General features: G+C 52.2%; 1 protein-coding gene across 4 annotated transcripts in view; it reads right to left on the bottom strand.

The window, feature by feature from the left end:
• Positions 1–1,932: 1,932 nt before the first annotated feature.
• The window catches only part of LOC144938276 (grainyhead-like protein 2 homolog), a 68,119-nt gene continuing 44,083 nt past the window's right edge, over positions 1,933–25,968 (bottom strand). For 2 of the 4 annotated variants that reach the window (XM_078866148.1, XM_078866166.1), the window contains 8 exons: positions 8,495–8,653; positions 8,093–8,180; positions 7,599–7,738; positions 6,872–6,909; positions 5,879–5,967; positions 3,823–3,908; positions 3,414–3,478; positions 1,933–2,047 (listed from right to left, as the gene is read on the bottom strand). In XM_078866148.1, the coding sequence (XP_078722274.1) occupies positions 1,933–2,047; positions 3,414–3,478; positions 3,823–3,908; positions 5,879–5,967; positions 6,872–6,909; positions 7,599–7,738; positions 8,093–8,180; positions 8,495–8,653 (780 nt within the window). The remainder of the gene's footprint in view (positions 2,048–3,413; positions 3,479–3,822; positions 3,909–5,878; positions 5,968–6,871; positions 6,910–7,598; positions 7,739–8,092; positions 8,181–8,494; positions 8,654–25,968) is intronic. The other 2 variants (XM_078866157.1, XM_078866175.1) reach the window with 1 other exon arrangement.

Raw genomic sequence — 25,968 nt, 5'->3', positions numbered from 1 at the left:
TGACTACGGGTAAACATAACTGACCAGCCAGCCTGTGTAGATACTGAATCATGTTGTGGTTATGACTTTCTAAAGTACTTAAACAGCTTGGCTGCTTATCAAATGTGTATTGACTTGTTGGCTTGCATTCCAGTAGTGGAAAAAATTGAATGTCTGGTGCAAATCACTGTACACCTTGTTATCCAACCTACTTGCTGGACTACCCTCCTCTCCCGGTGCAGGCTCAAGCCATGCATTTGAGCGACTGAGTTCGTGAGTGGCTGGGTGATTTAGTGCGAGAGTTGGGTGGGTGAGCGAGTGAGCGATCGAGTGAAAGTAATTGAGAGTGAGGGTTTGGTTTAGGCAGTAGACTCTTACAAGTTGGACCATAAACCCCCTTCTGTGGCTCCTGCTCCGAAAAGGAAGAAATAAAAACATCACAGTAACAGCTGACCCAGCCGCAACTTATTCACCAATCCGTCTTCCTCTGTGATTGTTTCCGTTGTCTGTGTGTGCGTTTGTCCGTGCGTGTGTGTGTATGTGCATGTTTTGTTTTCGCCGCTTTTAAACGATACCGTGTTTAACTGGCGGCAAGGTGAGTGTTTCAAATGGCACAGAGAATATGCGGCGTGTAACAGCAATAAAAACGATCGCCCAAAAACTCCAGGCTTTAGGACACCATCCACCGTCATCAGTGTCACAATCGCCACCGTCGCGACGAAGCGTATAACAACAATTCACCCGCTCCAACGATCCGATGAATTGTCATGTTTTGGGCATCGCTATTCGAGTCAAGAGCAGACTATTTTTCCATCTCAATGAACCGTCTCTCGTTGGTATTGTTTTCTCACGCGTTGGGTCCCGGTTTTTGTACAGATTTGTTCTCACTCCACAAGACTAAATGTAACATTAGCACCGCATTTGCATATAATTTGTATAAATCTTAGATAACCGATTCTCACGTGCTCGATCGATTCAAAAGGCCTGAATTCGTAAGCATAAGAATCTATTTAACTTGAAGAATCGACACATCGATACGTGCCTAATCATCATCATCATCATCATCACTGTCGTCATCGTCATCTCTCCGAGGTCGGTAAAATGAACACTCCTCGGTGCAGGGGATACCAGCAGAAAATTGAAAACGGCCAAGAAGCACCACGGATGCAACGCTGACCATGGGAGACACCGAGCAAAGCTGCGGGAACACCTCGCTCGAGGCGATTGTGAAACGAGCCTCGGGATTTCTAAGCAAAGTTCCAAACCTCAACAGGAACCCCGCTTACAAGCAACGACACCTCTGTTTACATGGAATGCTACGATGTCTGTGCTAGACTTGTCATCTCTCCCGCATCGATTAAATTCTATTCCACAGAATGGCATTGGTAGAAACGTTTTAGAAACTAGACGATATCAGATGTTTTTTTTTTATCGTGCTGTGCTTTAGTTCCCCTGCCCGGCTGTTTAATTGTCCTGAGATTTGGAATTTGCAGCGTTGTTCCACTGCACTGGATTTAACTTTTCTCCTAGTGCCCACCACTCACTGGCTTTCTTCCCCACGCTTTTCACCAAATCAACGCACGCGGATTTTGAGTACGGCTTCAAATACACGATCGTGGACGTTGGCGACGAATCGACGCGCCACTCGCGTGGGCGATTCTCTCCGCTTGCTCACTTTACCAACCCTCGAGAGGAGGCCGTGATGGCGGTCATAACGACGACGACGAAGATGATGATGAAAATGAGTTGACCCCGACCGGGATTTTAACTCACGACCTCCCGACGGCGGACATTGGCCAGCCCTGGTGAAGCGTGCCGGTGGTGCAGGGCGTGGCGGAGAGCGACGGGTGTCGCCGTGCCGTCGTGGTTGTCGATGAGCTTCTGGGCTGTGGACGAGCGGGGGGGGGGGGGGGGCTGGGGGGGAGTGGCGGCGTCGTGCGATGTCGCTCGCCCCTAAATGTCGGTGAGGGTCACCTTGATGCCTCCATCCAAGTCGTCCATCTCCAGCAGGAAGGTGTCCTCGTTCGAGTAGTGCTCGATTATGTTGTCGTCCATGTAGACGAGCATTCTGTGCAGAGACGCATGCCACGCACATCCCGCCACACACACACACAACAACCCCGTTTAATCGTGGTCTTCAGCACCGGCGTTAACAACCCTGGAACCCAAACCAAATTTTTTTTGATTTTACCAGATCAGGCCCACTAAGCTACGTAGCTCTTTTTCAGGAGTGGCTTGGCCACAAATGATAGCTCAACAAAGTGGCTTTTCACGTGGAAATGTGTAGCAGCTAAACCGACACGACAGCCAAAACATTGGAGCAAGTTTATTCAATTCACCCCCCTCCACCATTCCCCCCCTCGTTGCCTGTGTCCACCCAGGCGGATCGCTGATGGGTTCACCACGATTGGCCGATCGCCGGTTCGTGTGCGCGAGATAACGACTTTCACCTCTTTCAAGGCATCCGGCCAGCGTGCGAGAAAGAGTCAAAACACCCCCAAGAGGGTCCTCTCTCTCTCTTGATAGAGCTCCCGCGAGTGGAGACCCTTCACCAGCAGTGGCACAAGCAGGGAATTGCAGGCCTGCGCCTATGCATAACGCTCCCGTTGTATGTTTGTATGTACGTTGAACTTCTTTCGCACCGTACATAGCCAAGCATGCTCATCGGAGGTGAAATTAGTTTAAAATGAAACTCATTTCTTTAAAACTGATTTTTGTATTTAGTTTGTTGCCCTTCCCCCGCACCTCCAATAAGCATGTTTGACTACGTATGGGGTGAAAGAAGTTCAACATAATACAAACACTCATTAATTGAACTGGCCCAACATCCCAATGCAGGACCCTCCTAAGAAGAAAATATGGAGGCTCGGTGAAGCTTTCTTTGGTATGTAAAATGTGCTACCATGATTTACCATTATACTTGGTGGTTTCTCACAGCTATGCAAGCCTCAGTAATAAGAATCTTAACGGTGCCTTAGTCTGTGCTCCCTACTGCGCCAACTTGCTGCATTTAACCGCCCAGCGCTTCGCTCGTTGCAGTGCGCGCTGCTCCCCCGCCCTTCCTTGGAGGGCAGCTGTTGGTGCATGCGAGTGTGTGCGCGTTGGGACACACACACACGCATACAATTTGCACCATGTTTGCCATTTACTTTGGCAACAAATTCCATTTTGTGGGCAGTGATAAATCCATCGGGACCAGGTAAAGGGGAGCTCCCTCTGTGGACCAAGTGATTTAACCCTTTAATCCCCCAGTTACGTATTTCACTATGGAGACACACAACACAAGTCGATAGGATGTTCCGGATAGCTTGTCAGCAACCTACTTTCTGCGCTGTGATTCCCTGCATGGCCCCATTAACCCCTCCAGCGGGCAAGTCGCCCGGTTAAATACCGGCGCGCGTCGTCATGAAGAGGCCGAGGAAGAGAGAGCTCACCCTTTTTTGCATTTCTTGTAAATCTTTCTGATGCTTTCTAAGGACACGCCGTACTTTTCTGAGATCTGGAACAGAAACGGATGGTTCACAAGCACACTCGGATCAATTCCACCGTTAATTTTTTTATCACCATCAGCCACATACCATCGTCATTTCCCACCACGACCAACGTCATCAATGGCCGCATTTCTGGACAGACAGCAGCAGCGTTGCGATGTGCATAGTGCGGATGAGTTGTGGCTCCGTTTGCAGCGTGCGGTGCAGCCGCAGCGCCTCATTAAGACGGTGTGGTGTGCAACGTGCATCTCTGTGTGGTGTGGAGCGTGTATCTCTGTGTGGTGTGGAGCGTGTATCTGTGCACAGTGTGCGGCGTGTATCCGTGCGTGGCGGTGTGACGTCATTCACTCACGGCTTCCTTGAGCCCCGCCAGGTTGGGAGTCTTCAGCATGAGGGCGTCAAACACCTCGTCCGACGGCCGCCTCACGTACAGCAACACTGCAGGGTGACACACGGGGGGGTGGGGGGGGGGTGGTGGTGAGCGAGGGGAGCCGCGGGGACCGCGCTCACCACGGGGGCCCGACCCGCCCCGCTCCCCGCCGCGTCCTCGCTCGCAAAGCCACGTCGGGGGGTCAAGGTGCAGCCCCGGGACCGGGCGGTCACGCCACGCGGCGGCGGGAAGATGTCCACGCCGGAGCGAACTCCTCGAGTGGGCAGTCGCTCTCCCCCTCCACGCCGACGAGGCGTGGGCGTACCGACGCCTTGCCGCACCACACGGCGCGACCTGCCAATCGAGAGACTGCGGCGCGACCCGTTTGTACTGCCGAGCAGACAGGAGGTGGCGGCGTGGGGGGGGGGGCAGAAACTAGCAGCGTTGTTTCAACTGCCGCGCCGAGAGATGGGGTCGAAGCGGCGACCTCTGGATCGCAGGTCCAGCGGTTCTCTAACCCTGCTACCACGGCAGGAAGGTCCCCCCCTGATAATAACAATAATGCGACAATTGTATTGTTTTATCGATTCGTCAGGTCTTATCAGCGTCGTGCTGCGAAACAAAACGGCCATTTTTAACGATCACAGAGCCGCGCGTCGCTGCACATCTCGGAGAGCGGCACGAGGAAGCAGACTTCACAGAACTGCTTGCGAGATCCCACCAACTGACCCTTTTTATGCACTTGCCCACCCGTGTGCCAGCCAGCCAGCAAGAAAAACTTTTTTTCTTATCTAGCATGATGAACTCATCACGAGCATCGTTGTGGAGAATATAATTAGCGAAATAAATAAGCAGACAACATTGTCACTTCCGTATATCTGTCCGTCCATATAAACGCAAAGCTGTATGAAACATCGCGCAAAATCATCAAAAGCGTCACTGTGGAGAATGTAAGTAGCGAAAAATACACATTCGCTACTAGGGGGTGATGCCCTTTCCCACATGCCCTTCCACAGAGGATTTACACAAATTGGGTGAAAGACAACATCTAAGGCAAAAGGTGCTTTCTTCGTGCAGTGATTCGTCACCGGGCTGAGACGATCAACTCGCCGCACTTGACAACCCGCAGTTTAACCACAAGGTGAGCGAGACCCAAATTCAAATCCAGGAATTCAGGTGCCCAGCTCAGTGCTCTGCCTCGTGAAATCCTTGGCCAACTCAACGATGTTGTCGAGTGGCTGGGCCATGTGATGACTCATTAAGAATGGACACGCGTTTTAGAGTATTTGGCTGCTATAAATGTCCACGTGATAAGCCACTTCGTTGAGCTATCATTTGTGACCAGCCTTAGCTGGTAAAATAAAAATTAGTTTAGTTTATTCCCAGAGTGACTAAAATAATTGTTGTGGTTTGGTAGTCGCAATTCCGTTAGATTTAAGGCACCGATTATTTTCCATCTCGCGTTGTCGCTGACGCTTGTGTCACGCGTCTTATTTTTTATTTCTGTTCACGCAACAAATTAATTCGCACCGTGAGCCTAAAGCAAACATTCGAATATCACTTGCATAACATTAGCGTACCGTCTTACGGTAAAGTCACGTAGAATGGAAATAATAAAGTAATAAAAATAAAACATAATAAAATAATAATTTTATTATAATATTTTATTATAATAAAATAATTATATAAAACAGGATGCAATAATATATATTTTTTTATATTTTATTATAATAAAATAATTATTTTATAATGGTTTATTTTTATAATTTTATTATTTCCATTCTACGTGACTTTACCGAAAGAACCAAGAAGATGAATCCCTGCAGTCACGAAAGCTTTAAATTGAAATTTAAAATTAGCGTACCGCTTGCATGGTCTACGAGCAACGGATTCTCACGCGCACAATCCGACGCACGCGTCAGAAGCGACGTATGTTGACGAATCGACGCGCCGTTTTTACATGTCTGTTATTCATGCAGGAAAGCCTCACTGAGTCTCGGGGCGTTATATCGGTCGCCATGGTGATGGGAGCTCCCACCTTTCTTCAGAGGCTCCTCCTTTAGCTGCTTCGCGGGTGACGCAAACTCCTCGTTGAAAAAATGCGGAGGGCGCTTGAGCATCACGCTGCTGGTGACAGGGGTCGTGGGGGTTGGAGGGCAAGAGATTGCGATGTGATACATTCGGCATTGCAGGACGCTTCGTTTGTGCGTCTGTGATGTGTCCGTCCGTTTGTCACGATGCTCGCTTCAGTATTCATCATCACACAGAGTCTCTGATCGGAAGGAACCAGCGAACTGCGGTATCGATGCTATGCTACGTATATGACCTACCACCTTCGACCTACGTAAAAAAAAATAAACCACTAGCAAAGCTTTAGATTACTCGGAGGAATCAGGCTTTGCGAAAGATTTCACCTTGAAGAAAAGATGAAGCCCATTCAACCGCGCGCGCACACACACAAGGTGTTACATTTATAGAGCGTCTTACAGTGGCCACGTCTCAAGAGGCTGCACAGACGCAGGAGGCAAGAGGATGGAGTGTCAGGTCAAGTGTGGGCGCACGCGCCGAGACAGCGTGAAGCAGCATCCACCCGTTCATTCCCCGAGCTCCGATTTAAACAACCGTGTCGAATTAGTGAGATTTTCACTGAAGGGGGGCAGGAGGTGGATCTGTGCCTTTGTTTCTGTCTCTAGATATACGACTGTGCGTATGTGCGTGTGTACGAGTGGATTTGTCTTTGTATGTGGGGAGCAGTGGCTCAGTGGTTAGCGCTACGCTGCGCAACGAAACCACCGGCCCGAGTTCGATTCTAGCTCACGGCCAACACCAGTGACGATTATCTGAACTGGTCCTGGGCCTCCTCTAGGTCGACTAACAAATGAGTACCTGGTGCTTGCTCAAAAAAAGTCTATTTATCAACACGAGGGATCTTAGTATATATATTTTTTTACATTTGTGCACGTGCGTTTGGGTGTACGTGTAAGTGTACGCCCCGAGTGTGCGTCTCTGCGCGCGCGATGAACGGACTCACCCGTCCCTCTCCACATCTTCGGGAGTGCTCGAAAACCCCTGCAGCAAATACACACGACACACGACACGATCACGTGAGCCGGCACGGCCACAACGATAGCCCAGCAGATCTTCAGAGCACGTCCCGCTAGCGAGCGCCCATTACGCTTTCCCCATTCAGGTGAGGGGCGTGTACAGGTGAGTGTACAGGTGAGTGTGCAGGTGAGGGGCATGTACAGGTGAGTGTACAGGTGAGTGTGCAGGTGAGGGGCGTGTGCAGGTGAGTGTACAGGTGAGTGTGCAGTTGAGGGCGTTTGGGTGACAGGTAACGGTGGTTGGGCCCAGTGTGCTGCTAAACTTTCTGCTGAGTGTTCATGCGAGTGTACCAGTGCGCAATTATACAAGTTTGCAGGCAAGGCCTCACCGTAAGTGTCTTCCGACAGGCGAGTGGGTAAAGGTGAGTGTATCGGTGTGTTCAGGTCAGTGTTTAGCTGAACATTCAGGTGAGTTTTAGGTCACGCATACAGGCGAGTGTAGGGATTGGGTGTACAGGTGAGTGTGCGCATGTTGCAGGTGAGTGTTGGTACAGGTGTGTAGGAGTGAGCGGAGGGGTAAGGCTAGAGGTGAGCGCAGGAGCGAGTGTAGGGGTGAGCGTAGGGGTGAGCGTAGGGGCATGCATGTAGCGGTCCACGTAGGGGTGAGGGCAGGGGTGAGGGCAGGGGTGAGCGCAGCGGTGAGCGTCAGCGCACCTGTGCGGAGCGCTGCAGGTTGGTGAAGTGGATGTCGGGGATGAAGAGCACGGGCTGTGAGCTTAGGTCGGACAGCGCCTTGAAGAGGGTGAGGTCGCTCCTCTTGACGGCCGCCACTGCCGGGGACTTCATGTCACCCGCTGGGAAACGCGCACGGCGGAACGCACGCCACACACGCAGCGTTACACACGGCACACACACGCAGAGTGACACACGGCATACGCACGGCATACGCACGGCATACACATGCAGTGTCACGCACGGCACACACACACGTGCAGGTTCACACACGGCACACAAGCGCAGAGTGACACACAAGGCACACACGCAGTGTTACACACGGCATACACACGCGGAGTGTCACACACGGCACACACACACATGCAGTGTCACACACGGCACACACACACGTGCAGTGTCACACACGGCACACAAGCGCAGAGTGACACACAAGGCACACACGCAGCGTTGTGGTTGCCGTGGGAGCCACTCACAAGCGTTGCACAGTGACACGGCTGCCTGTCCCTTGGCTTTCTTGCGCATCTGCTTGCGCTCCTCATCGCGGATCTTGCGCTCCGCACCCTGCATAGACAACGGCATAAACAACCGCGTCAACAACCACAGTACACAAACAGATCAAGAATCACACCAACAACCACAACAACAACTACCACACTAACAACCACATCAACAACCGCGTCAACAACCACAGTACACAGACACATCAACAATCACACCAACAACCACAACAACAACTACCACACTAACAACCACATCAACAACCGCGTCAACAACCACAGCACACAAACACATCAACAACCACCACCAGCAGCAAATACAACATTAAGAACCGCGTCAACTACCACACTAACAACCACATCAACGCGGTGCGGTACCTTGTCGCAGAAGACCTTGATCTGGCACGAGGCGCGGTGGATGGGCTTGTTGCTGCGGTTGCTGTAGCTGTAGGTGTCGATCTGCAGGCTCAGCGGCAGGCCCTTGACGCCCTTTTGCGACGAGAAGTCCGTGCTCAGACAGTTGACGGCCACGAAGATCTGTGCAGCAGGGGAGCGGGCACACGGCAACGCACACCGCACGTCAGCGGCACTCCACGCCGCTCGCTCTCACTGCCGGCGGGGCTCACAATGGCCGTGCCGGAGACGCCAAAGGTGGCAGTACCGGCGTCTCCTTTGGTTCAACGACTCACGTTTGTTTTGGGGTTAGGCCGAGGGAGGGCGGAGCGGGGGGGTTGGCAACCAAAATAACAAGAAGAGTAATTTTTTTTATTCTCGAATTTGGTAAAAAAAAATCTTTCATGAGCCGCAATGCATGGCACTACGAGGCGGTGGCCCTTTATAAACAGCGTAACGGTGCAGTCCTCAAAGAGCCGCATGTTGCTCCAGGGCCGCAGGTCACCAACCCCTAAGTTAGGCCAACATTGGCGGTAGTTTTTATGCCCAAATGGCCACTAATATCACCCCACCATCCGACAAAGCTTATCACGGTTACACAGATATGATTTACGCACGCACCCGAGTATCGATCATATTCTGAACGATGAAGACTTTGTGTGACTGAATTCAACTTCCTACGTTTTCTAATCTAATTTATAGAGCGCCTTCACTCAAGATGCGTGATATAGCTTCCAAAACGATGACAAAATGGAATGGTGCAGTTGACAGGCGTGTACACGGACTGAGGAATGAGTAACAGTGATCGAGGATAAATGGGGATCACGAAAGGGCGATAGGGGAGGGGCGAGGGAAGGGAAGGGAATGTGAACTGTGCTTCAAGTCGTGTGGTGTGTTTATGTAATAAAGAGTTTCATAATGGCCCTATCGGAGACACTGCACTGGCCCCACTAAAATCCTGGGTTCAAGATCCTGGGTTTGGGTCTCTGTCTATGTATGTATGTATGTGGAACTTCTTTCGCACCGTACGTGGCCAAGCATGCAAATCAATCGAAAAGGTTCATAAGGGGCCGTCCATAAATGACGTCACGCGATTTTGGACGATTTTTGACCCCCCCCCCTCGTCACATGGCGTCACAAAAAGTCAGACCCCCCCCCCCTCAAATATGACGTCACAAAGCTCTACCCCCCCCAAAAAAAAAAACATGCTTCAAATCACTTTAAACTATTGTCATTGTAGTGCGTATTTAATGTGGCGCTGCACTCTGATGTTGTAGTAGACAACATTTATTAAAACGTCTATTTTATGAAGTAGAACGTGTTGTCTATATTTATTTAAAGTTGCGCATTTTGATGCGACGTCACATTTCTCAAACCCCCCCCCCTCGTCACACATCGTCACAAATGTCTGACCCCCCCCCCTAGGTGCGTGACGTCATTTATGGACGGCCCCTAATGGCCGTGTCAGATATTTCTGGGCCTGCATTGGTGAGATGGCGGTTCAAGCCCTGGTGATAGGTGCGTGTGTTGATGTCCATTCTGAGCCATAATGGACAAGTCACATCACTCACAGACACTATCCACAATGATGAAATGTAGAATAAGCTTTACCCGTTCTGGCAATATACCCACAAATTTAGCTACATCAAGCAGCCTCACAAATCGAAAGTTCTTGGAGAGAAACAAGAACTGTGAATGGGAATTCTAAAAGGAGACGTAGTGTAACTGGCGATTGGCGACTGTAACTGATGATGGCCAATGCGACTGGTATTGTCTAAACATCCCAACGATGAAAAATAAACCTGCAAATTCCTCAATTGGGGTTACATGCAGAAAGTTTAACCCAAAACACCAGCAACTTGGCAGGACCCTGCTGAAAAGCGCTATTGAGACTCTAATATCTCGGTTACCTTCACGTAGCAACCATCGTAATAACAATACACTCGAACGGTTAAACAAAGGATATTCAATCACCGCACGCGCAAAGACAAAAATCCCCAAATTGAAGCCTGGGGTCAGTGTTGTGGCGAGGGTTGTTAGCGAGCACCTATTAAGGCTGCAAGGCACACGCACGCGCACCTGGCGTTCCTGCAGTCAGAGGCCTGCCACGAGGGGGCGACTCAGGTGAACATTTCTCACAGCAGGTGAAGACCGGGCCAGACATGGCAAGCAGGGACCCCCCCCCCTCGCTGAACGCGTGTCTTTAGACTGAGCGTGCCGCTCCTCAGTAGCCGAACAATCAGCGGTCATATTGTTGTCGTTTCATTACCGCGCCTACTCGAACAAAACAACAACTCGACACGTTCGTCAATAACATCGTGGCCTCAAGCATCGGAAAAACAATATGATGATAGGCGATGTTTCGGGCAATGGCCCTTTTAGCACAGCACATCAACAGAGTTCGTGTGCGCGCCCTGCTAATTTTTTCTGTTTGTTTTACAAACGCTGCCGATATATTTTTGTTTAGTTTTTTTTTACAATTAAAGCCAGCTGTAAAGCATTTTAGATGGATAAGCGTCTCAAGTGGCTTCCGCAGATTTCTATCTGCCCTCGCAATTACCTGGGACGCCCCGAGGCCAGGTATCCCATCGTGCTTTGCATGGGGAAGGTGATGGGGGTGGAGGGGGCGAGCCTGGTGATGGGGAAGGTGATGGGAGGATGAGTAGTGACTAGAGGGAGTGGTTTTTTTAAAGAGTGGAAACCGCACAAAGATAAAGACAAAGATCCCCCGTATAGCCTTTAACATACTCTTGGGGCAAGTGCTGTTAGCGAACACCATTTAAGAGCACGCGCACGCACACACCCCCCCTGCTCGCCTGCCTCATCCTAAGCAAATAAAAATACAACCAAAGTTGCAGGTGGAAGGCATTGTGTGCTTGTGTCTTGGTGGGTGTGCTGGTGAATAGATTTGTGTGTGTGTGTTGGTGAGTAGATGTGTGTGTGTGTGTGTTGGTGAGTAGATGTGTGTGTGTGTGTTGGTGAGTAGATGTGTGTGTGTGTTGGTGAGTAGATGTGTGTGTGTGTTGGTGAGTGGACGTGTGTGTGTGTTGGTGAGTAGATGTGTATGTGTGTGTGTGTTGGTGAGTAGATGTGTGTGTGTGTTGGTGAGTGGACGTGTGTGTGTGTGTATTGGTGAGTAGATGTGTGTGTGTGTGTTGGTGAGTGTGTTGGTGAGTGTGTGTGTGTTGGTGAGTGGACGTGTGTGTGTGTTGATGAGTAGATGTGTGTGTGTGTGTGTTGGTGAGTAGACGTGTGTGTGCGTGTTGGTGAGTAGATGTGTGTGTGTGTTGGTGAGTGGACGTGTGTGCGTGTTGGTGAGTAGATGTGTGTGTGTGTGTTGGTGAGTGGACGTGTGTGCGTGTTGGTGAGTAGACGTGTGTGTGTGTTGGTGAGTAGATGTGTGTGTGTGCGTGTTGGTGAGTAGATGTGTGTGTGTGTTGGTGAGTGGACGTGTGTGTGTGTTGGTGAGTAGATGTGTGTGTGTTGGTGAGTGTGTGTGTTGGTGAGTAGACGTGAGTGTGTGTGTGTTGGTGAGTAGACGTGTGTGTGTTGGTGAGTAGATGTGTGTGTGTTGGTGAGTAGATGTGTTTTGTGTTGGTGAGTAGACGTGTGTGTTGGTGAGTAGATGTGTGTGTTGGAGAGTAGATGTGTGTGTGTTGGTGAGTAGATGTGTGTGTGTTGGTGAGTAGACGTATGTGTTGGTGAGTAGATGTGTGTGTGTGTTGGTGAGTAGACGTGTGTGTGTGTTGGTGAGTAGATGTGTGTGTGCGTGTTGGTGAGTAGACGTTTGTGCGTGTGTATGTATCTATACTGTGGGAGCGGTCCTGTAGCAGTTAGTGCGCTGCGCTACGAACCTGGCGACCCAGGTTCGATTCCCGCTCACGGTCAACACCAGGGACGATTATCTGAACCAATCCTGGGCCTCCCCTAGGTCGACTCAGCCTCAAATTAGTACTTGGTGCGATGTGTAAACATGGTCACTAGGGAGACAAAGGCGGACGGGCGTGGTGTTGGCCACCCACCCCCTCGTGTGCCGTGCCGGCCTTTATAGGTGCTCGCTAAAAGCACTTGCCCCCAAACTCTGTTAAGGCTACACGGGGGGTCTTTGTCTTTGGTATCTATACATGTGCGTGTATACATGTGCATGATCGGACATATATGCGTGTCTATGAGTATTAATGCGTGTGTGTGTGTCTATGAGTATGAATGTGTGTGTATCTATCAGTATGAATGTGTGTGTGTGTATCTATGTGTGTGTGTGTGTGTCTATGTGTGTGCGTGTGTGTGTTTATGTGTGTGTGTCTATGAGTATAAATGTGTGTGTGTGTCTATGAGTATGAATGTGTGTGTGTCTATGTGTGTGTGTCTATGTGTGTGTGTCTATGTGTGTGCGTGTGTGTGTTTATGTGTGTGTGTGTCTATGAGTATGAATGTGTGTGCGTGTCTATGTGTGTGTGTGTATCTATGTGTGTGCGTGCATTCCACGATGCTGGCTCAGGGGTGACTAGGGATGAATGGGGGGAGGTAGGGGGGGGAAGAGGCAGGGCGAGATAATGGAGTTGCTAGGTGGAGGCGAGGTGTGTGGGAGGGTGGGTGGATCATGCGGACAGGTAAAGACTAGAGGGCGTATGCGATTGGGGGGGGGGGGATTTCTTGAGTTGTTTTGTGTTTTTTTTTCGAAGGGGGAATTTGAGTCCGGTTTTCGGGAAGGAGGAGACGGAGAAAGAAAAAGAACACCCACACGAATACCGTGGGTGCGGTGGGACTGAGATGTGGGATGTGCGGTTGGTGGGGGTGGAGGAGGCACATGGGTGAGGTTCCACCGAGACCACGAAATGTGACCAAAAATCCGACTGCATTTCCCCCGACATCTTCCCCCTCCTCCGCTTTAGTTTATTGGCGGATTGTGTGCGCGCTCCTGGCTCCAGTCGCGTGCTGCTACGCGTACCAGCAGGTGCGTGACGAGCAAGCATTGTGTTTAAACGCGTTCGAACGATGTTGGAAACGACGGATCATGGTTCTGTACCCTCCCCGCCCGCCTCCTTGTGAAGAAGACAAAGGCGGCCGGTCGTGGTGCTGTCCACCCACCCCCTCGTGTGCCGTGTCGGCCTTCATAGGTGCGACTCACTGACAGCGCTTGCCCCAACAGTCTGTTAAGGCTATAGGGTGATCTTTGTCTTTCTTTGCGTGTGTGTGTGCATGAGTGTGTGTGTGCATGAGTATGTGTGTGTGTGTTAGTATGTGTGTGTGTGAGTATGTGTGTGAGTATGTGTGTGCATGAGTATGTGTGTGTGAGTATATGTGTGTGTGAGTATGTGAGTGTGTGAGTATGTGTGTGTGAGTATGTGTGTGTGTGCGTGCAGACAGGCAGTGATGTCTATCTGCAGGATCTCGTGACTGAGCGAGGCGCCGTGTCAACAAGGCGAGGCACTCAGCCGTGTCCCTAGCAGGAACAGTCACTCAGTGCTTCCTCCACACACACAGACAAAGATACCCCCTATAGCCCATACAGAATATTGGGTAAAGTGCTGCTCGCTAGCTAGTGAGCCGCCTTTGTCTTCCCGACGCTGATGTTTACACGCCGGGCCAGGTACTCGCTTGAGTCGATCTCGGGGAGGCTCAAGACCGGTTTAGGTAATCGTCACCGAAGTTGACCGTGAGTGGGAATCGAACTCGATCGAGTGCTAACCGCTCGAGACACACGCGGGTAAACTATACAGATGGCACGTGGTCAATTCAGCACACAGACAGCTGGAAACCCACAACGAGAACGACTGACAGAAAGACAATGCGTGTCCGCCGATGTCCAATGGTTGTTACTTCACCGAAGCAGTGGTTGTAAGTTCCACATGCCCGTGTCCACAGAGCAAAGTGGAACACATTTAATCTGACTTCAGGAGGAATGATGATGATGAATGGGGCTGAGAAAATCCCTAACCAAAATGTGAACTCGCAAACCTCCTGCTCGTGGGGGCCAAGCGTCTGGCCACGGCAAACTCACCCGGATACGCCAGATCTGGGACACTTAAGCAGGATTGGGGGGCCCCGCTGTGGTCGCTGGAGACCAGGTCACCGTGCATGGCGGACCGAGTCCCTGGCATCACCCCGAATGGACACCAGCCTCGATGAAGAGCATCAGATCTCTCTCTCTCTAGGCAAGGACCAGTCGTGTAGCTAGCAGCTAGCGTCACACCCTCCCTGGTGGCCAAAGCTACGAGTTGGGGCGCCCGTAACAACCACCCCGAGCTACGTTCTTCAGCAACAAGCGCACAAGAAGAACAACTCTGATTTTGCGAAGATGGAGCGCATCCACGGCGTTCAATGTCCGAGACCGTGAGCGTAACGACGTGAGGAGCCGCGATCCACAACAGCCGAGGTGTGACCGTGCGAGACAAATCAAGTCTTGGGTGCCCACATGGCGGATTACCGCAACCCCCTGAAGCTGATAACGTCGCAAACTCATGCCATGTCAACCCACGCAGGGAAATTCAGTTGAGGTCCATACGGCGTACAGCCGTTTCAATACGGGCACACTGTGTTTTGTCAATTTGTTTGTGTTTCTGCCCTGCGATGGGACTTTGTGGGATGAACGTTGAGATTTATGAGGGGCACGGGGGTGACCAATGAGGTCTGAATTGGTCTCTAATAAGTTAGGCAGCACTGACAAGGGGTTGACAGGTTTGTTAACTCCGCCTCTGGACCGAGACCATACGTGGCGGATTAAGCCACTGGCATCGCCCCCAAATGGGCACCGGCCTCAACCAAGGCCTGCATCAACATCTCCCGTTGGCAGGGCTGACCAGGCCTGCCAAGCTACGTCTGGGTATCGGAGAAGCTGCCTGGATGGTGATACCCGGGCACGCTGCTGGGCATCAGCCTCTCTCCCTGTCAGTGCCCGTGGAGGTGCCTCCGACGTGGGCATCGTGACCCCCCCCACCCCGCACCTCCACCCCCAAAGGAGTGAACGAGACGCCCCGAGGAATCGCGCCTCTAACCCGGTCCGACAACAACATTGAGACGCGCGCCACCCGCTTAGCTGGTTTAACAACCAAAGAACCATCACACGCTACAGGCTTGCCCAGTCTAACGACTTAAACGCAATCGCACACCTCTCACGCAGCTGGTTTAACAACTTAAAACACTCTCACACGGCGTGGCGGCGGCGGCGGGGGGTGGTGGACAGGGATACCCAGTCGGGCAGCTTGAACAATAATCACACGGAGCTCACCACCTCACTCGTCTGGTTTAACAAGCCAAGTAGGGAGCGAACGCTAATTGATTTTGCCCTTTGTGTGATGGTGGTGATGGTGTGGGGGCATAAACAGAGGGCCCATCATTCGTGAAGGACGCGTTAAAAAATCGCCACCATTCACTAATGCAGCAGCAGGAGCGGCGGCAGCGACGGGCATCGGCATCGCAAGGGCCTCTGGGTTTGGTTTTGTGGCGACACGCGGGAGTGCTGCTGGGAGTGTTGCGACATGGATATTGGGCTCTCGAACACCCGCACACGCATTCGATATTGAGAGGCTGTGGACACAATGGGACGCGCAAGCACAGGACACACACACACAGAATTTACAGGACACGAGCACAGAAACACACGCAGGACATTACAGATGAATATTCAGATCAAGGTCATACACGACTAACACGAGACACCCCACTGAGATGAACACACGGGGCATGCGCCAGGGGGGGGCGAGCGAAGGGCATTGACAGGGCATACGATCCCGGATCACACACACAGCGCATACAGCATCACAGAGGTCATACAGGGTCACAGAGATCACAGGATCACACACATGGCATACAAGACACGCGGGGCACACGGTACACACAGGATGACACACACGACACGGCATACAGGACAGGAGCCACACACAGGGCACACACAAGGCACATACGGCACGCGGTACACACACAGAATGCGCCTGTATACTCAGACCCGGGGGGGCATTGCGAGTCGGAGCTGGGTTGTTGGCAACCCCTGGACCCCGTCCCCCCCGCGGACAGCGACAATGAATGAGCTCACCGCCGACACACACGCCAGAGGGCCTTGTAACCCTAACCCAGCCGCACACACAGTCGCGCACACCTCACGCACACTCAGGCACACACTCACGCACGTAACAACAACAACAGCCGCCGTTCACCTCAAAGTGGCGGAGACGTCACCCCCACTGCGCTTTGTGCCAAGCTAGGCGCCCACTTGAATTGTCAAAGGCTCGCACGCATTCATATACAGTCCTCGCACACATTCATATACAGTCCTCGCACACGAATACAAAGATCTCACCCCCCCACCCCCCCGAATAGCCGTAGCCAGACTGTTGGGGCAAGTGCTGTTAGCGGTGGAGCACCTGTGAAGGCCAGAATACTTTTCTCGCTACGTGTCGTCGATGCCATCACGTCCCTGATTTGAACCTACGTATGGATTTGCGGCTGGCTCACCGATGTAACAGGCACATTTTTTTGTTAAACCCGCCTATGGAGACGAGAGAAGAGGGGTAAACTGGGGGTGGAATTTACAACCAAGCGTGATCATTCCAACCGGCCTGCATTGCAAAACGAGCAAACGGATTTAAATCGGGGGGGGGGGGGGGGGGCCTTGATGTCAAAGTGGAAAACGAAAAAGTTTCCGGGAAGTTGAGAGCTTCACAGAAGAGTAAAGGTGCCATGGGCCTGCTCCCTAACGACGAGTTACCATCTACTCTTGCGTCAGATGCCAGCGGCAATACTCTGTAGGTTGTTCACGAACTAAATGCCATTGTCGAGGTCTGCGAGCCTCGGTGAGAGGGCTTCAGCAGAGTGAGAGTTCGTGTCGTTTTGCTGTTCCTCCTCCTCCTCCGTTAAAGGCGCGCACAGACCCGCAGTGGCTTTACCGCGTGGCCCGCAGTTTGTATTGCATGTCCGCAGTCGTGCAACTGTGGCTGCATCATGAATTCATCTCTATGGGTCTCTGTGAGCCTCTCTCCGTGTTCACGATACGGCCCGCAGTTTGGATTGCATGGCCACAGTCGTGCAAATGTGGCTGCATCATGAATTAATCTCTATGGGTCTCTGTGAGCCTCTCTCTGTGTTCACGATACGGCTCGCAGTTTGGATTGCATGGCCGTAGTCGCGCAACTGTGGCCACGTCTTCAATTCTTCCGTGTACGAGGGAGATGTGCGCATCGGCCTGCTGCTGGTGTCCTCATTCGGCGAGGGTGAAGCGCGCGTTGCGCCAACTTCGCCGCCATCTGTGAGGCTTCACTTCCCGGGAAGGGCTCGCCGAAAAACTCTTGTTTTGAGGAGGGTGCTGCCAAGCTGGTTTTGTTCGCAGCAAGGTGGTTTTCGATGTCGCTACGCGTACCCGCACGCCGAGTAATTTGCAGGTACATTTTCAGCACTGGCATGTTTGGCCAAATACCAGTTACATTGTGCGCGTGTGTGCGTGTGGTTTTTTTTGTTGTCTATGGTAAGAAACCGGAGAACATGGAGGAAACCCCACCCAGAACAGGGGGAGAACATACAAACTCCACGCGAGAAAAAGGTGTCCGAGTCGGCAATCAAACACAGGCCCCTTCTCACTGCGAGGCGCGAGCGTCACCGCCACGCCACGCCACGCACCCTGCCACCGAAACAAACACTACACAGAGAACGGCGAGGGCACCCTCTTCATCCAGCAGTGGATAGATTATGAATAACGTTAGTGGTGATAAAGGGCACGCAGCACCACGCAGCACCACGCAGATGGTTTTAAAGGTTCCAGCCTCGAAGATCTTTTGAAGTAAAGAGGCGCGCGCTCAAAAGCGGCGGACATTCAACTGCCACGTTTTGTGACACTGAGAGAGACGGGTCCAGTCACTGTCAGGTGACAAGACAAACATCAACAAGTCGACTTCACCTTTGTGAAGCGGTGAAAATGCCCAATCCAGTGACAAAACTTCCTGTCAAACCACACGACATTCTGCGAGTGTGCACTTCCAGCAGCGCTGGTCCAACACTCCGTCAAACTCGAACTCTTGACCGGTTTCTACAGTACGGAATCTCAATCAACAGTCAGGCTTGCTCGAACCGATGATTGCTGGTGACCCTCCAGATGTTATAGGCAACAACAAAAAAACCCCTTCCCTTGAAGGAATGAGTCCAAGTTCGACGCTGATCGAGTGATGCAACATCCTTGCCAAGAAAGTCCTAATCTGGGCCATCCGTCTCGCAGCCTCGAGTTCCCCGTGTGGCCGAGCGGCACGCACGCGTGCACACCGACGGGACGGTGACACAATGCGGCCACTAATGTGGAGGAATTTGTTTACCTTGCTGCAGAAAAGCCACCGCGACATGAGGCACGAATCGAGGCAGACCACCTTTACATCTCATATCTGTCGTCACGCTCATGGAGCTAAGCCCCGGGGGGGTGAGACACGGGGAGGGGGACGGAGGGACCTCGCCCTCTCTCCCTCTCCGACGCATGTACGCGCATGCACACGCATGCACACGCATGTGCGCGCATGCACACGCATGGACGTGACGTGGAGGAGGTTGGGGGGGGGGGGGGGCGGGACGCACTCGTGTGGCGCACTGGCACGCACGGCGACGAAGGCAAAGAGATATATCCTCAACCGCGATGGATCGTTAAGACGAGAGCTGTTAGCGAGCGCCTGTTAAGGCCGTCGTGACGCATCGAGGCACGGTGTAGCCAGCGCCGCTCGCACTCCAGTGGGCTGATACTGCGCGACCGAGGTCGCAAACGGGTTTTGATTCCTTACCTGTACCCGGCCGCACCAGAGTTGCAAATGGGTACCCGTACCCGGCTGGGTACGGGTACCCATTCGTGACACGTACCCGTACCCTACCCGAAATGAGTGACAAACGGCTACTCACCAGTGACTCACGGCCTACCCGTACCCGGTCGCACCAGGGTCGCAAACGGCTACCCGTACCCGGCCGGGTACGGGTAGTGGGGTATCGGGTAGGGTACGGGTATCGGGTACCCGGTTGCGACCTCTGCTGCGCGCACACACATACACACTGCGCCAGGTATTTATTTGTGGCTGGCCCAACCTAGAGGAGGCCCCGCTTCAGGTTCGACGCAACATTTCCCACTGATGCTGTGAATCGTGGTCAAGAGGAGCTGCGTTGCGCATCCCATGCACGCACAAAGATTGCCCACCTGCCGACCCCCGTCGCCTTCGAGACTGCTTCTGGGAAGCGGTGTCGAGCGAGAACCCAAATCAAATACAAACATCGACACGGCATACTGGGGGGGGGGGGGGGGGGGGGTTGAGAGACCAAGCGCCACTCCCCGGCCGTCTTTGTTTCCCCACCGCTGATCTTTACACACCGAACCTGCAGACGCTCGACACAGGGTGGAGGCCGGGGCAGGTTCTGACGCCACTTGAAGTTACCCGCGATCGGGAATCGAACTCAAGCGGCCGGGCGTCGTTACGCAGCGCGCTAACCACCGCGCCACCACTCCCACTCCCCTCGGGCACACACACACACGCCCCGTGTGTTTACTGAAAAAAAACACAGGCGCCTCCTAGAATTTCTTGTTTCCCCTCCTCCCCCCCCCCCCTGATGGTTGACAGTCGATGTGTCAACAGAGAAGTCCACTGCAGGTGTCATGCATGGCCGAGTTCGTGGCACATCTCCATACCGAGGCTGGGCTCTCTTTCTCCTCTGTGCTGTCCCACCCAGCCTTGAGATCACATGGTGAAGGTAACAAAAAAAACAGATGCCGAATTAAATGAAGAATAGAGACTTGGGCGGGCGGGCAGGCAGGCAGGGGAGTATGGATGTTGTTGTTGTATCGCCGCTGTACAACTCGGTCAAAAGTGTTGGACCCGAGCGAGTAAAGCCCTTGTGCTTGCTGCGTCTCACGCGGGCCCTGCACGCACTGCACGCACGTGCGTGGCGAATACTGAACGCGCGCACGGTACGTGTGTGTGCGTGTGTGCGTGCGTTGAACTCATTTCACAGCGTACGTAGCCAACCGCGCTAATCGGAGGTGCCGGCCTTAACAGGGGCTCAGGGACGGCACCTTGCCCCCCCCCTCTCCACCCCCCGAGAGATGATGCGGGCACACTCTGCACCCCCCCCCCCACACTCTGCTCACCCCCCCCCCACTCTGTTCACCCCCCCCCCCACTCTGCTCACCCCCTCCCACTCTGCTCACCCCCCCCCCCCCACTCTACCCACCCCCCCCCACTCTACCCACCCCCCCCACTCTACCCACCCCCCCCACTCTACCCACCCCCCCCCCACTCTACACAGTCGTGTCGTGCCGCGCAGCCACGCAACTGCGCACCGCTCGCTCGCTGACTGGAGGTGGTCGTCAGGGGCTGGGAGGTGAACAAGAAGAGATTGCGCCTCCGGGGCCAGAGGTTGACAGATCAAAAGCAACGCGTGGCTCAATTATACAACCCCCCCCCCCCACACCGATTTACATCGACACGTATCCAGAAAACAACATGGGCACACAGGCACACGCCTCACGCCCACACTTACCCCTTACACACGTGTGTGCACATTTATACATACGCACACACCGCCCACGCGTGCTGCGGACGGATGGATAGTTAGATAGGGGCATCCTTTGTCCATGAGCAGGCAGGAGCCTACTAAGACCAGAAAGTCTCTCTTTTTTTCTCTCAAGGGAGAACTGGGTTTAAATATGTCCAGCAAAACAGCATGGGCACACATTGACTGTGATGCAGAGATGTAGACCGACACTCAGACCCACAGACTTACAAATGTCCGTAGACTAACAAAGAGATGCACGGACAGAGACCCAAAACGTCCACAGAACATTCCAGACTTGTATTGGCTTACAGAGACCAATAAACTTACATAGAGACCCATATGCTTACACAGAGACACCCACCACATACTGTGACACCCACGACTTATATATTGAGCCCATAGACTTACGAGACCCACAGCTGACATCAATACCCGCGTGTCACGCACGCACACCCTACAAGACGGAGAGACTCCCGTCAATCAAGCGTGTGGAAATTCCACATTATGGTGGCAAGCACAACGATCACTGCCGACTTCTCGGCGTGGCTTGCGTTGAGCAAGAGGCAGCAATCCCACAAAGGTGAGAGTTGGGGGTGTCGCTGCTGCTGCTGCTGCCCCCATGGTGGCCTGCTACTCCTCACCGCCCCAATCTCTGCCCCCTGTTCAAGTCCAGCCTCGAGACTTCTCCTCCCCTCTGCCCACGACCGACTCACTGAGTCTATGAAGTGTCTTCGATCACACCCTAGCTTACAGCCGACGGTGGAACTGCTGTTATCTGCGTTGATGTGGCGGGCCCCTATTGGCTGGCTTTTGGGGGCTGTGGGGAGAACTATTGGCAATTCTTATATTCCGTGAAAATAATTCCTGGGTTCCACGTGGTTACCCGCAGATAAACACAGATACAGTCAAATGTATTTTGCCGGCACTTCTGGGTAACTCCTCTTACCTGCGATAGAGCAGACAAGAGGATGAATCCATCTGCAGGTAACAGCAGCTTCTTTGGTCCACCGGTTGGTGCGGATAACAGGAGGAATGGATCAAAGGGGCTGCACACACGTGGCTTTGCTGCCTCTGCGCATTCAGATGCAACAGAAATCCAAATTGTGTTGTGCCGAATACAGGGGTCCCACTGACGGTAGAAGCCATGGGAATTTAGAATCGGTGCCCCGTACAATTGCCGAATCTGCCTCCGGTGAGGATTGCTCAACCTACTCAGCGAGCCGAAACACCACGTGACAAATTGATTTGTTTTGGCCGTGTTGGGTGGTGGAGGGCTGTATGTATGTAAGTTGAGCTTCTTTCACACCGTATGTAGCCAACCGTGCCCATCGGAGGTACGGGGGAAGGACAACAAACTAAACGCAAAAAGCAGCTTTAAAGAAATTAGTTTTTTTATCTAGATTTAAAAGTGCATAGCTCCAGTGGTTTGCTGATCTCGAAAGGAAGAGCGTTCCAGACGGCCGCAGAAGCGCATCTGAAAGCCAGTGATGCAGTGACCGTCTTTGTTCGATGGCGAGCCGAAAGCCGCTGCTGCGAGGATGACCGGAGCTCGCGTGATGGTTTATGCTCCTTGACGAGGTCAGCGAGGTATTGTGTGGTTCATTTGTGGCAAGCACTTTGCGCGTGATGAGCGCGCCCTTGCAATGTATCCAAGGGCTCTTAACGACGAATTAAAACTCCAGTCGGCCGGTCACTCGTTCTGGTCCCAATGTGATGGAGGATGCGCTTTGCTTGAAGATAGCCCTGAGGCCTGCGGGAGGGTGCCCGTGCGTGCGTCGCTGCGCGGTATGTGTTATTTTGGGACAGCCTGTATTATTCTGGGAGATTACCCGATAACCGCAGGTTTTCACAACGCACACGAAGAGGTGGTTGGGGGTGGGTGGGTGGGGGGAGAGGAGTGGAGGAGGAAGAAGAAGAAAGGGGTATAAGTCACAACTGTGACGGAAGAAATATGACATGTACGCACGCCCGCGCAGAGGCATGCGTGTACACACGCCGACAGGCACGGCACACGCACGCACAGGTAATAAACACAACCACCAAAACGTACGAGGCGCAGAGAAGGAAACATTTAGCATGTTAATCCGTACATATTCCACTTTCGTACTCTTACGAAAAAAAAAACTAAGACAAAGATCTCCCGTATAGCCTTAACAGACTGTTGGGGCAAGTGCTGTTAGCGAGCACCTATGAAGGCCGGCACAGCACGCGAGCGGGTGGGTGGCCAGCACCACGCCCGACCACCTTTGTCTCCCCAGTGGCGATGTGTACACACCACACCAGGTACTCATTTGAGGCTGAGTCGACCTAGGAGAGGCACAGGACCGGTTCAGATAATCGTCACTGGTGTCTGCCGTGAGCGAGAATCGAACTCGGATCGCCGGGTTCGTAGCGCAGCGTGCTAACTGCTGCACCACCACTCACCACACACTATCACAGATACACCCACACCTTTTCTCACATACACAAGCTAAAGACTCTTGTTCATGCAGGTCTCTCCGGGGCCCTCCTCTAGGAGAGTTTGTATTGGGAGAGGAAATCGGAGTGCCCAGGGAAATCTAACACGTACGGGGGGGGGGGGCAGTAACATTCAAAGCTCCGCACGTATGGATTCAACAATCTTTGTGCTGCACAGTCAGCTCCTGATCTCCTCACAATCGACAAGGCCCACGTCACCTGGTATTCCCCCCAGAAGTTCATATCCACCTCCGATTAGCACGGTTGACTACGTACGCTGCGAAAAAAGTTCAATATGCATCGTACATACATCCACATACCGACGACCAGCCTCAAAACCCTGCTTAGCTCCCAAACTCTGACAAGGTTGGGCACATTCATAGTTGATTTTGTCCCAGACTGCACAACTCCTGATCTGGAGTGAGATGCACATTCGTGGAAAAAAGTATAATACAAAAATTGAAATCGGTTAAATACATTTCCCCAATTCTTTCTGATCAAACAACGTGCATTGTGTAAGGGTGAAAACCGAAATTGGAATCGCAGTGTACGTGGCTGCCGTGTCCCACTCTCCCCCCCCCCACCTCACTAAAACAAAGTCAGCAAACAAGGAAGACAAGCTAATGTTCTCTCCGCCAACCAAAACAAACACCGCGCTTCCTTTCAACTTATTTTTATAAGGCTCCCTGTCGATCACTGAAGCGGAACATGTCTCTCTTGCTCAATGTGCCCGTGCACAAAGTCGCACGTGCATATCCACCGAGGTTTAATATTGTACTCTGTTAACAACGCTGTTTGGGGAAAGCCTCGGCGAGTCTCACGGCTATTTTAAAGGGGAGTCCCTGCGCTGGGGATGTTTGGCCAAAGGCCCTATTGGTTGCCGATGACATGTCACGGGTCGAGGTCGCTCACACCTCAACGACTCTCTTGCGCATCCTGCGTGTGTCACCACCAACATTTTTCGCCATTAAAAAATATACATAATTTCCAACTCGCAACTTGGAGAAACGACAAATGGGAGCAGAGTTTAGCAAATTTTAAAAAGCCACGGACGGGGATTAGCCTCGGAAACATTTTCAGTCCTGGCTTATTTTAACTAGGTCATAGGTTGTACATAAGTCATCACCGTTTGCATAGATCCCTGCCCGATTCCCTCCGGGTCAGATTGAGTGCTCGCTTGTCTTTGTACAACGATCATTACTCCAGTCAGCGCTGTAGCCGACAGAGCCACACAGAGGGGCAAAAGCGAATTGAACACCGAGGGCCATCGTGACCTGTACGAGTCATCATTGGATTTTGGGCTAAATCGCGTGTCGCAATCCTGACAAACGCTGTTTCTAACTACCAGCGAAACGTCGTCCACAATCGTTAGCAGCTCGCGGATGGCTCTCCAATACCACCGCATGTGCTGCTGCCGAAGCAGCAGTAAAGTGTCACGTTGCTTCACCACGTGGCGACATTCAGGGTGGAGGAGGGCTTCACCACACACCATATTTTATTTAAGCTGATCGGACACGGACATCAATTACGAATCAGGCACATGTGAAAGCTTCTTAAAACGTGCTCTCTTGTCGCTGAAAAACCTCGCTTAGCACCGTAATGGATGCACTCTGCCAGCAACCAACTCCCTCTGTGCTTCAAGCCGAAAGTTTTAGGTTCCATTATGTTTAAAAATTTTAAAAGGTGAGAAATCAAGGGACCCAGGACGAGTGCCATTTTTGCAAACGTGACTCGGGTCACCGAATGACAACGGCAAAAAAACGAAATGTAACAAATCTAGAAATGGGAACAAAAACAACTTCCATCACGTGGGAAATCAAAACTCGTATTGCGCTTCGCTCGGGCTCGGCGGGTTGAAGAGGCTCCGATGCAGGTTTGCGCGTGGGCTTTTAGCCAACCCGCCGTGAATCATTAGAACGCAAGAGTCATTGGAGGAACTATTCATTTCCTTAAAAAAAAAGGTTTTCACCAAACCGAATGTGAAAATGGGATTGGCGAGAAAATCTCGTCGGCGAAATTCGGTCAAACGATTTTTTTTCTTCCCTTCAAAGTACCTTTGGCTACAAACACGCAGTGTGGATATATTTATTTAAAACATACGTTAAGGCTCAACTGGCTGCGTGACTTACAGCGAAGAGGTGTTTTTTTTTTTAGAATGTATTTACATGAATTGGTGAGTGCAATCGTGCCTACAAAGCTGCTGCTTGCAAGCGAGAAGACGTGAACAAATTACGGAGCCATTTTTCTCTCAAGTTATGTAAAATCCAACGTGAAAATAAACGCACGGAGACATCGAGCAAGAGAGAGAGAGACACTCGGGGTGCGTTGAATGGAAGGCGCGAGCTTGTGGGCAAGGCTTGCCCCGAGTCAAAAACCGCACCCTTGCAATAACTCGTTTGACCACATTGTACAGAGGCAATCACCCTCGCCCCAAACACCCCCATACACCCTCCTCCTCCACACACCCACCAAGTCCAGCCTCAACATTACGAGCAAGC

Source organism: Lampetra fluviatilis, chromosome 2, assembly GCF_964198595.1.
Source record: "Lampetra fluviatilis chromosome 2, kcLamFluv1.1, whole genome shotgun sequence".
Taxonomy (NCBI): Eukaryota; Metazoa; Chordata; class Hyperoartia; order Petromyzontiformes; family Petromyzontidae; genus Lampetra; species Lampetra fluviatilis.
This window is presented reverse-complemented; position numbering and strand designations above follow the sequence as displayed.